Source organism: Gymnodraco acuticeps, unplaced genomic scaffold (genome assembly GCF_902827175.1).
Source record: "Gymnodraco acuticeps unplaced genomic scaffold, fGymAcu1.1, whole genome shotgun sequence".
Taxonomy (NCBI): Eukaryota; Metazoa; Chordata; class Actinopteri; order Perciformes; family Bathydraconidae; genus Gymnodraco; species Gymnodraco acuticeps.
This window is the reverse complement of record NW_022989899.1, coordinates 797,181-811,673: the sequence shown is the minus strand read 5'-3', so window position 1 is coordinate 811,673 and position 14,493 is coordinate 797,181. Positions and strand designations below refer to the sequence as shown.

Here is a 14,493-nt window from a genome sequence, read left to right as displayed (position 1 = left end):
TGTGCTCTCAGTGTTTTGTCTCCCTGTTCCTGCCTGTTGGCGTCAGCTGATAGAGGTGTTATCATTCTATCTTGTTATGCAGCATGTTGATGATGCTCTCTGAACTAGCTAAATACATGGGTCTGGGGTAGAGTTCTTCAGAATTGACGTGGCAACTCTACCGTGAAGTCAGAACCTCTGACTCTTGGACTTGTGATGTGAATCCTCCGGCCGTTAACTCCAAATAAACCATCATGTGTTTGACATCAAAGCTACTGCTCTTCCCGTGTCTCCTTCCTGAGTCGGTGACTCCCACTGCATAGCTACACAGAAGTTTCCTCTACACTGAGGATCTTGGGTAATCGCTCGAAATGTCTACGTCTGTTTCCGGTTATTTTTATTTTGAAATTCAGTCCCTGACGGAGGCCAAAAAAGCCAGAGATTATGGAATTAAACCAATAAATAGAAGCAAGGATAATTGTGTGTTATTGGTGAGTAAATAACAGTGTGTTATTTTGAAAAGAATAACAAATTAGAAGGAAAAAAATATTTAAAAAATACAGATTTCAGTATCCTGAGGCTCTGAGCCCCATTTATTTTCCTCACAGACGGAAACAAAAGTCCGAAATTATACGATTTCCAATAAAAGCAATAACTGTGGCTTGATATTGAGTAAGAACATGTTTTTATGAACCACACAGCTTCCGGTCTTCCTCGACCCGACCGGAGAAAAAGACGTGCTGCAGGCAGTAGAAATACATTGCTTTTAAAATCGTGCTGTGCAACACGAAAAAAAGGGGCAAATCGTGTTGGTGAACACGAATCAATAGATAAAAAATGGTGTTGGTGAACACGAAATGCCATGAGACTGGGTTGGACCTTTGGTACACCTGCAATGTATCCCCTGATTAGTTGTCTTGACCAAACCTTGTATCCGTTCTAAGTTTCCTATGAGTTTGGATCCATCCTGCTCCACAGTTGAAAAATTCACAACCAGATTCATGTCTGGCTGTAGCCAGTGTTTCGTATTCATAAAGGGTTTTAGGTTGAGTATCACTTCAGCTGTCTCTTTTTCATATCCATACAATGCTTACGGTGGCCCTGAAAACAAAAAATGTAACGTAACACATACAGCCTTCGGTTAGTGCCACAGTAAGATGAGATTGTTTGGGATATTGTCTAATGTACATGTTCGGGCCACTGCCTGACCGACTGATTGTTAGAAAGTCAGGCTTTACACAGATTTAAATATATCAACACGAGAAGACAGATTCAGGATAGAATAAAATACATGATAAGGAATAAATTAGACATCTCCTAAAGGCAAAAACACCAGACAAAAACCAAAGTGCATATATCGGCCACAGATGTGAACAAATAAAATGTATGGGACTTTGAATCTGAATCTATGATGTCAATCATTACATTCTGAATCTATGAATTCAATCAATACTTAAGGATTTTTTTTGGACCTGCAAACATTTATTTTTCACAACTTCTTATACCTTTTTTAATTGTATGTATTGTGCACACGTAAGGATGACAAGATCAATGTGGAGGAACACTTACATATCAATAATCAATAATGACTGTTAAATATTTTATCTTTTTAATTAAATCCTTAGATGAATATATTATTAACCTACTGACTTGTTAACCTACTCTAGTTTCAATGACAAAACATAAACAATTTTTCGCATTTATTCATAGTAACACCTTTAGTTATTCAAATTTCCATAAAAACAATAAAGTTCCTTATGTGGTAAATGTACCTTCGTTTCCGATCATAATCTGTTGGTCTTTCTTAAATGCAGGAATAGTTTTTTTAGATGGTGGCATTAACAGATTGAAATATTTTGACTTAATTGTAATTTTTACAATCATAATCACAATAAAGTGGAAAGCTCACCAAAAACCTGTCACAGGAAAATAAGGCATAGTGCTGTAGCACATTTCTCACTTCCATTGTCTGAGCAAGAGAGATCAGCAGCAGGAAAAAAGGATAAGCCTCCATGCATCTTTCATCTAGCTTTTGTTTTATCTGTAACAAATGCATTTAAAACGGCTCTTAATGCAATGATTTGCATAAAAATACTCACCACTACTTTCATGAATGTGTAAGCACATTTATGTTTGAAGAATGGGGGTTAAGTATTTTCAGATTGACAATAAGATAAAAGCATTTCTTAAACCAAGTGTAAAAGAAGGCATAGATGATTGGATTTAAGGTTGAGTTGAAGTAACCCAACCAAACAAAAGCCTCGAAGAGAGCAGCAGGTGTGTTAAAGCCAGTGAAGGCATCAATTATTGTGTTAGTAAAAAACGGCATCCAACAAAAGATAAAGGCACCAAGCACAATACCCAGAGTCTTTGCAGCCTTATGCTCAGACTGTTTAACCAACCCTCTGTCGTTTGAACAATTGCCCATATCTCCAATCTTTCTGACATGCTCTTTTGCCACGATAAATATTTTAGTGTACAGACAAACCATAACAGTGCAGGGAAAGAAAAATGTAGTTACACAATCCAGGATTCCCCAAAGGGGGTTAAAGAGAAGGTTACAACTGCCAAGGCACTTTATCGATTCCATATACTCCTCTAACCCTACTACGTTAGCCTTTGAGTAAATTTGTCCATAACAGTAGAGGGCAGCCAACGCCCAGCTTGCACATACCATAATCCACGCCACTGACATGGTGATATTCCTAGAGTAATGCAGAGGATTACATATTGCTTGTTGCCTGTCCACCGCAATACAAACGAGGTGGAATATAGAAACAGATACAAGAAACATATCAGAACTTGAGTGAAGCATACAGAAATCATCCCCATAAAACCAGCAACCATGAATGGTCCGAATGGTGCTGAAGGGCATCACAGCGACACCCACAAGAAGGTCCGAAAGAGCAAGAGATAAAACAAGCACGTTGCTGGGATTATGCAACTGCTTGAAATGAGCTATTGATACCATGACAATAAAGTTCCCTATAATGGTAACCAGCATACATGAAACAAACAACAGGTAAAGGGCGACTTTGGTCCCCGCATTGAACTGATCCGTAACACACGAGGCATTAGAGCCCGGAAAACAGAACTGCTCCTGAGAAAGGCCAAACGTCATGATGGAACCAAAGATGTGATGCAGAGCCTCAACTGAGACACACAGATCTGTGTTAGGGCTTGATGGATGTCTTAGCCATACAAAAAAAACTGCATAGTTAACGCCTTCCAGTATGACGTCCTGGGCCATCCAATCAGAGAGGGTTTCATCAATGTATGAGAAACAGCCTATCACACAATATTTTGTGTTTTAGAAAGACTGACAAACAAACAGTTATGTCATTTTTAAACCGAGTAAAGAATATTTTGTGAAGACATACGCTGCAGTTGACATGTACTTGTGTTGAAAAGTGATGGGGTCATCAGAGGTCAGAAGATTTTAAATGGTCTTCAACATATACACTTTTAGGCAGTGTAATTTGGGGATCAAAGTCAGGTTAGAGTAGATAAAGAAGGCGTGTGGCGCAGTGGATAGAGCCTTGGTATGGGGATCAGATGGTTACAGGTTCAAACTCCGCTGCAGTCAGTATGTCGTTGTGTCCCTGGGCAAGACACTTCACCCCAAATTGCTCCTGTGGGGATTGCCCACAGTATTGAGTATGTAAGTCGCTTTGGATAAAAGCGTCTAACAAGTAACATGTAATGTAATGTAATAAATACCAAAATGGGGCTATAAAACTAATGAGTACAGATGAAGCACTCCAGATCAGACTCAGGTGGGTGTGTCCCAGTCAAAAGCCCAGCGGATGCCAGCGGCTGGGGGTGTTGCCAAATTGCTAGGGGGCGTTGCCCAATTTCCCCATTTGTTCAATTACAGGATTTAACCATGAGATGGCGCTTCATTCACAAAATACACAAAGACAACTGTTTGCAAAGTTTGCAGCTCTGCAGTTGTGTTTGCTGAATACTGTAGCATTTAATCACTTATTTGTTACTGTATGGTTTTCACAGCTACTATATTGAAAAAACATCAATATTTTAGATCAAATAAAGTATATAGTTTGCTTTATGCAGTATATTTCTTGTAATATTGTTGGGGTGTTTTTACACAGTACAGTAGATTGAAGTAAATCAACTTATACATTAAGATAAGATAAGATGGACCTTTATTAATCCCGTGGGGAAATTCAGTAGTTCAAACAGCAACAGGGTGAGAGTGAAAAACAGGACAGCACAGATTCACACAGATTAATAAAATCAAAAATAAGATGAGCTATACAAATAATAATAATGAGAAACTATGAAATAAGAAATGAATAAAACTAAAATATAATTATCATATCATGTATTATAATGTATTGTATTATTAAGTAATATCATACATTAACCACATTTATGCATCAATAATTACAACAGAGTATTTCTAAATACAAGTTGTAAAAATACTTATATGTATTTAATATTAACCCTTTGGAGTCAACCGTCACGCCGGCGTGATCAGATCACATGACCTGTGCCGCATAATAACAACAGTCCGGACAACATTGCCGTGTGTTTCTGTCGAAAGTACTGGCTTGGAACTATATCCCAGTCTTTGTTTCATGCAAAAAGACCAAGTAAACACGGAGAGACGATGATATAAAGTTAATACATTTCAAAAGTATGAAAAATGGAAGCACATATTTGAATATCTTCGCCGCATTTGATCATTTTACGAAACGGAAAATACTGGAAACTGTAGATCCTGCTCAACAGGATGCATATGTGTATTTCTGTCGAAAGTACTGGCTTGAAACTATATGCCAGTCTTTGTTTCATGGAAAAAGACCCAATAAACAGACACAAATAAACACGGACATACGATGATATAAAGTTAATACAGATATATTTCAGAAGTATGAATAATGGAAGCACATATTTTAATATCTTCGCCGTATTTGATAATTTGACGAAACAGAAAATACTGGAAACTGTAGATTCTGCTCAACAGGATGTATTTACCAGGGAGGGGGTGAGGTAATCAGGTAAACGGAGTGATACGAAACGAGACGAAAAGATACGAAGAGGGACGGCGGGAACCGAAGAGAGACGGCGGGAATTGAGAGAGACGAAGATATACGAAGACAGGCGGCGGGAGACGAAGAGAGACGGCGGGAGACTGGATTGAAGTAAAGTGACAGACAAACATTGAGAATTTAGATATAGTTAGATAGATTTAGAGTTTTGAAGATTCAACTATGATGAAGAGAACTCTGAACGTGAGTCAAGCTTTAAGCTTGTTTTTTGACATGGAGGAGGAGGAGGAACCTGTGATGTTGCCCTCTGTGTCGTATTGACAGAAACCGCTTTGAAGCGTGGCACAGATAAAGACAGAAAAAACTGATTTTTGTACATAATGTGTATATATATATATATTTGTATTATATTTATAATAACACTTTTGCCTTATCAGAATGAAATCCCATGCTACCTCAATCAAACTTTCACATTATCATAGTGACATCCCATGTATATATTTCCAGCTTTTAAATGGTTTCGTTGTGTATGTTTGTGTTACCTATGAAAAATAATACTATTTTCAAAATCTGTTTTTACATTTTTTTTGTGTGATTTTGAGTCCAAAATGTTCATATAGTAGAAGATCACTGCTCTAAACAAAGTCAAAAATCCTACATCCAAACGAAATAAATATAATTAATTATGATGAATACGTTAAGTCTTGTTCATTGTTTTTCACTTTTATTAAATGTTTGATATTTCCGGTGGAAATGGTGGACTATCGGACATTCAAAATGCAGCATATTTTCACTCTTACACACATATATTCTCCTTTTACATACATACATTTTCACTCTCACACACGTATATATACTCACACATTCATACATTTTGCTCTCATATTATCATATTTCAATGCACACATTCATATATTGTCACTCACACATTCATGCATTTTGTTCTCATATTCATATAATTTAATGCTCATATTTATACATTTTGCTCTCATGCGAAATCTACTAAAACAAAGTATGTCATGGTAGTGGTCAGCTGTTAAACACAAAAGTGTATCTTAAGGGCTGTAAATATAATAAGCCTGTTGTCAATTTTAGACACAGGCTTATTATATTTACAGCCCTTAATAACATTCATTTTCTGGACTCAATGTGTGTCTTGGCCGTTTTCTTTGTTCCAAGCAAACGAGTGCTTTTTGTTTTGAAATCACTTCCGCGAGTTTCGCGGGCCTCCCCCCTCGCTCCACTGACCATCAGACCATTTAGTAAGGTAACAAGCAAAAGGGCAAAAACGCCTCTCAGACGCTCTTCAGTTTACTTTATTAATAAAGAAAAACAAATGGTCCGTAGATACACGGACTCATATAGCCTATGTATGTATACTGTAAGGAGAATGTATGTGCGTGAGAGGAGCAGTATGAATTACGGCATAGAAATATGCAAACACAAACCTACAGACTGGGGGATGGGAGATCACAGGAGTGGGGGGGGGAGAGCTGTGGAATGTGACCCTTGGGAGAATTCCTCCACACATTCCGATGGCCAATTCGTTTTAAACAAAGAGTTCGCAACACAGGACAGCATAGGCAACATGGGGGGTGGGGGCTGGTGAACGGTCTGGTCAATGTTTGTAAACACAATCCCCAGGATGTGTCCTAATCAGGAGCCGGGTAAATGAGAGACTGAGGAGCCCCAGAAAAACAGATCCCGAAATAGCTCGTCCTGGTTTCCGCAGCAGATAGGCCTACAGTATGGTGTCTGTTATGTCAGTTATTTTAAATAAAACGTTGAAAACTGAACTTGAAAATGGTTTCCTCTTTTTATTTTATTTATCATTTTCGGGACGGGGAGACGTGTGTGATTAAAAATTAATTTGCAGAAATGTAAAGTGATCTAACTAAGTTCTAATCATATTCTTGACGGGAAGAGCAGTGTAAATGGGTGGCCATATGCATTTGAAAAGCAATATAAATCACACAGTTATTATACAATAGGCTATAAAAGCACCATCGATAACCATTACCTTTATCCAATTCAAACTTTGGACGGGAAAAAAGGAAGGTGTACATGGTTGGGCTATACTGTAGGCCCAGGGGCGGCGGGTACTGCAGGCTAGGGAAGGCTAAGCCTTCCCAAATATTTGTGTAACTGCATCCTGGTAAAATAAATATATAATGTCTTTGACATTAGCGCTGCTATGCAGCCACCTGTGCCCTGTACCACGAAGCCAGTTCAACATACCCTGGATATGCTTGAGTTATCTTAACTAACCCTAACAAACGCGATCTCGCTAAACGGTCCTACGGCGCTGGTTATCAACTCAGTAAATCAAGCCAGGGTTTCTCTCTCCAGCTGAGAGCGCGTTCACGTGAAAGGGGCGGGGTTAGCTACATTTGACCAATCACAAACAGGGACAAGTGTACTGACAGCGCAACATCATACTTCATTAATGAAAAGTAAACTAATATTAGACAAATATGAACTTTAAACATCCATGATGACTTAAACATATAATCCAGGATACAAGCCACATAGTTGCACCTGCAAGGAGAATACAGAACAACTCGTTAAAAAATAAACTACCGAGTGTTTGAAAGCGTACAACAGTTTTATGATACTGCCCCATCTAAAACACGAGGGGATCTGACTTTATTACATTTGAGTTGAGTGTTTCGTCAACTTAATGTGTTGCTTAAAATAATACGTCTGCATACAGTATATGTGACAATGTAACTAAGTGTTGCACGGCCAGATACGGCTCGAGAAGCTGACTCAGATAAGGAAATATTGTGATATCGATGTGAGATCGATGATCTGATTGATGATGTGATGTCAGTGTGATATGAATGATAAGTGCGACACGTCGGCGTCTTCTCTGCATACGGCAGTTTAAACTGCATTTCCTTTTTCCTGTAATATGACTTGATAGATTTAAACTCCGCACACTGAGCTCTGATCGGTCAGCAGACGGTGCTTTCACTGAGTTGATGTCTTTTCTATAGACGCCGGAGGCAGGCAGCGTAAGATGAAAAAAAAAGTTATTTAGCCTTCCCAAACCTGAGCCTCACGCGCCGCCTATGTTAGGCCTACTGTATACATACAAAGGCCATTCAAGCTAGAGTTCTTCTGGAAATGTTCACATCAGGCACCTTCAAGTTAAACAATACTAAACAATTAACACAGTAGGCCTAAATTATGTGGATTAAACCACATTTATTTCGTTAAAAATAAACGAAATATGATTTAGTTTGAATGATTAAATGTCATCAGGCACCTTCAAGTTAAACAATCAGGTGCACACTTTAATGTGCCGCCACCTCCGGACTCGGCTTGACTCGGTTTAAAGAATGCACAAATGTGTTTAATCGTTTATGTCAGATATGTACTAAGTAGCCTAAATACATTTGTTCCTGCTCAAGATTAGATTCAACTTTATTGTTATTGCACATATTGCAGGTACTGAGACAACGAAATGCAGTTTAGCTTCTAACCAGGGGTGCAACAAGCAGCGAAAAGTAATGTGCACAATACTACAGTAAACAATTAACACAGTAAATTATGTGGATTAAACCACATTTATTTCGTTAAAAAGAAACGAAATATGATTTTGTATGAATGATTAAATGTAGGGTGAATTGCCCTAATGTGGGACATTTTTTCATTTCAGACTTCGGGAATATATTGCGATATGAAGCCGATACAATAAATCAAAATCCAGTAGGCCACCATTCCGAAATCCCCAGTAATATTAGACACTAATAATACAGTAAACTATTAACACTGTACATATTATTGTTTGCCCGTGGGATTAGGATGATCGGTAGTGAGACCCGTGCTGCATTTTCCTCCGGTCGGATGTGATATAAAAACAAAGCGATTATTTTTGTTGTTGTAAACTCACGTGGATTAAATGTAGTGCCCTAATTTCAACTCGCGAACATATGATACATTAAATGATCATGAGGATGATGATTGAAAATCGTTTGTTTGAGCCTGGATGCATTTCCTGATCTAAAAACATAGCGATGGTTTTGTACTTACGCCAACGTGAATTAAACATTATTTTGTTAAATAAAAACATGGGGATGTTTAGTAAATGATTACATGTCTCTTATTTAGCACAGAATATGATCCTATCCGTGACATATGGATCTTAACAAATATCCGCTATATCAGATACCTGTAGATCAGCTGTTTATTTCACATGAGTTCCAGTGTGGCAGCTTTTTAATCACGGCTCCCCCTAGTGGATCCATTATCCATTGCAGCTGGTTTCATTATAATTAAATGTATTTATCAAGGGGGCGTTTCAAGTCCTGCGGGGGGGTTTTCCTTTTCAGCAGGGGCCCACCTCGTGCCGATCACGGACCCGCACGGGTAGGCGTCTGAAATGGAGCGCTTCATCTGTACATGCGTAATAATTATTTTGGGGTGCAAGCAACCTGTTAAGCCCCATAGCCCCCGCGTTTTCTTTTCACGAAACTGTGTCTCAGGGCTTCTTAACATTTAACAACCTTTTAATGTGTCCAACCCACTTAACGGGAATAGACTAAACTAACTGACAATATGAACCATTTTTACCGAAAAAAAGCACAAGTCTAACGCCAAGCCTCTGAAATAGCACTAAGCGAAAGAGTGCTAACGCACTTAGCACATAACTCACGGTAGACATATGTTATACTTCATCGGATCTGCACAAACAAGATATCATATCAAAGCTGATATTCCACAGATTCCAATGGTATAAGTATCATCACTGAGCGACCAAAACTCAAGGCAGCGAAGGGGAAACCACTACACACAACTTAGCTTTACAGGGCCAAAACGGCAAATACGTCTTACCTTTGCTGTTTTCTGATCAAAAGTTGTGTTCAATGCAATTAAAATGCATAAAACGCTGCTGAAGGTTAATCCAATGTCTCTGTGTCACTTTGAAATGATTACTGATAATCCATCATCATATTTATGGCAATAAGCCTAGTTTGCAGTTTGCAGTTTTCAGAGCGTAACATAGCTTTCGGTTTGGGCACGCTGCGTGCGCATCACTCTCACTCCTCAATGGTAACGTGTAGGTGGATTTAGGATCCCCCCTCGATTCTTTTGGCTCTAACGGTAAAAAGAGGTGTCAATCACCAAAATCGACCAATGAGTTCCAAAGAAACGCCAAAAACACCCAAATGATCCCGGAAGTGTTTTTTTTGTTTCTAAACCTCTCTAGAAAGGTCAATTTTCACTTATTTTGCATCAATCTTGATACAGGGTACTTATTCTATGTTATAATTTGGATTCCTAAAGCTTTTCATCTACTATCCCATCATTCAAGGGTGGTTTTCACTATAAGTAATTGGTTTTCTTTGGACGGAAACTATAATTTACATTTTATTACTATGTTCAATCTGAATTTACTGTAAAATAAGAACATCTATATTGATTCTGACTTTTTTCTACATCCAACTCACAGGTTTATCATTGCTTTGAGAAAAAAGATTATTCATTTACCCCTTTTAGAAGTGGAGATATAGTAATTTGTTCTGGGAATGTCATTTTCGAGCCTGAGACCTGAAAAACAGGCTTGGGGCTTAACAGGTTAACAAACATTTTACAAATTATACTTTTGGACCAAATCAGCCTTCTCAAAAGGTGAAGGGGACATGTCCCCAGTGTAAATGACACATATGGAAAAATTGGAGCTGGCGTCGGCCGGAGAGTCAGTACTGGAGCCGAAACTGGAGCTGGGACCATAGCTGCGTGGACCGGAACTGGAGCCGGGACCATGGCTGCGTGGACCGGAACTGGAGCCGGGACCATGGCTGCTGGGCCCGGTACTGGAGCCGGAACCATGGCTGCTGGGGCCGGTACTGGAGCCGGAACCGCTGGAGCACGGGCTGGAATCCTGGCCTTGCATCTTCCAGAAACCTTCCGGAGGATCCGCAGACCTCCCAAGGCCAGGCCATACCCCAGAAAAGGGTTAGAGGCTTGAGACAAGTTTTCAGGACTACTTGTAAAAAGTTGTAGCCACTCAGGCAACAAGCTCCTGAGTCAGGGCTTGCGAGCAAACTCCTGGTGTGCCTCCTTCAAAGCAGCCTCTATACCCCGTCTAGATGAGGCGTCATACCAGGTATAACAAATGTACTCCAGAGAGTACCCAAGACGTTCCGCCTGTAGAGCCAAACAAATTTGAATCTGCTAAGTCCAAATTTGGTCAGTTCATTCTGTCAGGATTGAGGAAAAGATAGGACACAAATGCAGAATAAAAAAGACAAAAAGGTCAAGGAAAGTAGTAGTACACATGCCGCTTTCGTCTCATTAGTATGCATACAAAAGTGACAGGTGACACGCCCCCAATTATGCAAATGAGCTAAGTCCCGCCTCCCATTGATCGACATCCTTTGATGTGGGGGTGAGGGGTCATCACCCCCTAGGGGTGAAATGCCCCCCTGTGTAGCGCCTTTGTTCGAGATCCTTTTGATGTGTGTCATGTGAAAAGCCCCCGGGCTAGCGCCTTTGTTGTCTAATTATTTGATGTGTTGATTAAGTCTCTTTGAAGTTCTATTGTATGGCCCCCCTCAGAGCCCTTTTGTTGTCTAATCTAATTATGAAGTCTAATCTAATTATGATGTCTAATCTAATTAGCCTTTGGTGTTTGCCCTTTGATGTGAAGTGTTATAACAGGCCGGTGTGACTTCACACTGGTGTGCTATAAACCTCTGATGTTAATCTAGGTGTCTCTTTGAAGTTATGTGAGACTGTCTACCCAGCCCCCCTCCCAGCCTCTCCCCCTTTTCTACTCCTTCCGGGCTATGACGCAACAAATAGTGGGGGGTGGAATTAGGTAGAAATACGCTCAAACAAAATAACAAGACAGCAATTCCATTTACCCAGTCACCTTTTCAAAAAAGAAAAATGGCAAGAGACGCCTCGAATGGGGGTTAATCAGCCTGTGACAACTTACAGCCATCCGTCCGGAGCGTCAGTCAAGAAACGAATGCAGCAGCAGCAGTGCGGGGGTCAGAGGCCTACAGTCTCGCGCCTCTTTTGGTCACGTTCATGTGTGTTGGAGGAGGGGCTCTGTGAGGAAGTGGCAGATTTTCCCCGGTTTGACTGCAAAAGACTCTCACTTTTTACAGAGGGCTCCGCCTCCCCCTCAACATAACAAGTCCCGCCCTCCTCACCAGATCATTTAAAAGTAAGGGGATGGAAATAGATGAAAAAATAAATACGCTCAGACTAAATACAAGCCAGTCATTTCCACTCATCAAGTCACTTTTCCAAAAAGAAAAATGGCAAAGAGAACCCTAGATATGGGTTTAATCAGTGAGACGCCTGTGACAACTTACCGCCACCCGTCCGGAGCGCCAATCAAGAAACGAATGCAGTATCTGGGCCGGGTTCAGACGCCTCCAGCCGAAGAACTTAATGAAGAATGGACTCTGAAAAATGGCGATGTTTGGGGTTATGTATTCAACTATATGGCGAATGAACTGCATTTCTACAATCTGAAGAATGGAGAAACGTATGGACCCCGTAGTGTTAAAGCGACACTGACCTCAACAGATTGGGCTGTGTTAACTCTGGTGTCCTCCAGAGATCTCCACGCAACCACTGTATCGGAAGAAGTAGTGCATCAAGAAACAGGCGTGGAACCCGCGGTGTACAAGATATTTGAAAAGAAAAGCAAAGAAATGCAGACAGCATGCGAGATCAAAGAAGAGTTTGCACCGCTGCCCCTCAAGGTGGAGGAAGAAGAAGGAGATATTTCCCCGCCGCCAGAAGTGAGAAGAGTCCTGATAAGCACCGTCTGGGAAACTAAAAGCGGACCATCGGGGCGATGGTATTACCGCGCAAGCCGTATGGTGACGCTGGGGAAGGACCCCTCTGATGATTTTGTTTTGGAGTATTTCAACTCTACATGCGGGGTTTTTCAGACATCCTTGCGGGTGCCTCTGACTGCTTGGCTGAAAATGATTGATGGAAAAGCTACAAAGCTTAAAGAACTTTTTAAACAGAGTCAGACATCGATCGACATTATACTGGTGAAAAAGACTCTCACTTTTGCAGAGGCCTCCGCCTCCCAATCAACATAACAAGTCACACCCTCCTCACCAGATCATTTAAAACTATGGACCCTCTCAAAGAAAAGCAGTGTGTTACCAATGTAAAAAGAGCTTCGGGGTTGTCTTACGAAAATGTGTTATCTCTGTATCAAGATGATGTGTTTTAAAAATGAATTTTGTGAAAAAAAACAACTTTGTGAGAGACGTCATAAATACACTCATTTTAACCACAGTGTTTGTTCTCTACAAATGTTTAAAGATTGTTACAAAATGTAAAAAATAAAAGGTCTGGAAACTAAATTAATTCAGGTGACTCTGTCTTTATTAGGAAAACAAAAATATAATACAAATGGTTTAAGGGGTAAATGTAACCATCTTGGACTTAATAGTCTAACAAAATACTTTATCTGAATACATTTTTTCTTTTTTAAACGCACTTTTTGAAATTATTTATTTGTTATTTCAGTGGAACAGTCCAGTTTTTGTTAACATTAATGCTTGCGCTATGACTGACATTGATATGGCTGACATTGATATGTATCAACCTCCATCTACTCCATCCGAGTCTCCAGGGGAATCAACAACTTGGCGTTCATTCGGTTCAATACAGCGATTCGGGACGCTCTACAACCGGGGCCTCATACGTCACATATGGTGACATAAGATATTTGCAGTAAAAAGCAAAGAAAACGCAGACAGCATGCTAATCAAAGAATTAGACAACAAAGGCTATACATTGTGTTACTAAGATACTTTTAGACACACTTTGGCGTATGCAACACTTGTTCAGTTAAACAAGGTTTTTTCTTTTCTGATAACCTTACATATGTTAGTTATTTTCTGCTACCAAGATACTTTAAGATACACCTTGATGTACGCAACACTTAACAAAAGGGTATAATATGAAGTACTTGGTAAGGAAGGGGTTTTTCTTTAAGGGGTGCAAAAACTTTAGAACAGGGTAAAATATTCATTAATTTGTAATGAATTGAGTTTTCTTTCTTTTGATTTTCAACATACTATTTGTACACAATGACTTTTCCATATTTCTGACAAACTATACTTTTTTGACTTTTTCCGTAAAATCTTGACAAACTATTACTTATTCTTAAATGTTGACCTATTGCTGCTTGGTTGGAGATGAATGATGAAAAAGCTACAACGCTTAAAGAACATTTTTTTTTTTAAACTCTCAATTCTATAAATGACCCCCCCCCCCCCCCATTCAACGCAATAAACCCCACCCTCCACTCAGCCAATCATCTAAAACGAAGGACCCCACTAAGACGACCGTTGTAAACTAGACATGGAGCTGAGAAAAACCAAGACTCCCCACGCGAGTTGACTCCCGGACTGCCACCATCATCACTACCATTTTGGACACCCGAATCTTGCAATACTACTGCTGCTGATTTTGCTCCTTGGGCCAAAACGTCTCTGTTTATGGA

General features: G+C 39.8%; 1 protein-coding gene across 1 annotated transcript; it reads right to left on the bottom strand.

The window, feature by feature from the left end:
* Positions 1–2,086: 2,086 nt before the first annotated feature.
* On the bottom strand, positions 2,087–3,100 carry LOC117539904 (trace amine-associated receptor 13c-like). Its single transcript, XM_034206261.1, has one exon. It carries the CDS (start codon positions 3,098–3,100, stop codon positions 2,087–2,089), a length of 1,014 nt encoding a protein of 337 aa, XP_034062152.1.
* Between the last annotated feature and the right edge of the window lie 11,393 nt (positions 3,101–14,493).

What these genes read in the sequence shown, in the direction of transcription:
- LOC117539904 (XM_034206261.1), bottom strand. Translation starts at nt 3,100, where the DNA reads ATGACGTTTGGCCTTTCTCAGGAGCAGTTCTGTTTTCCGGGCTCTAAT.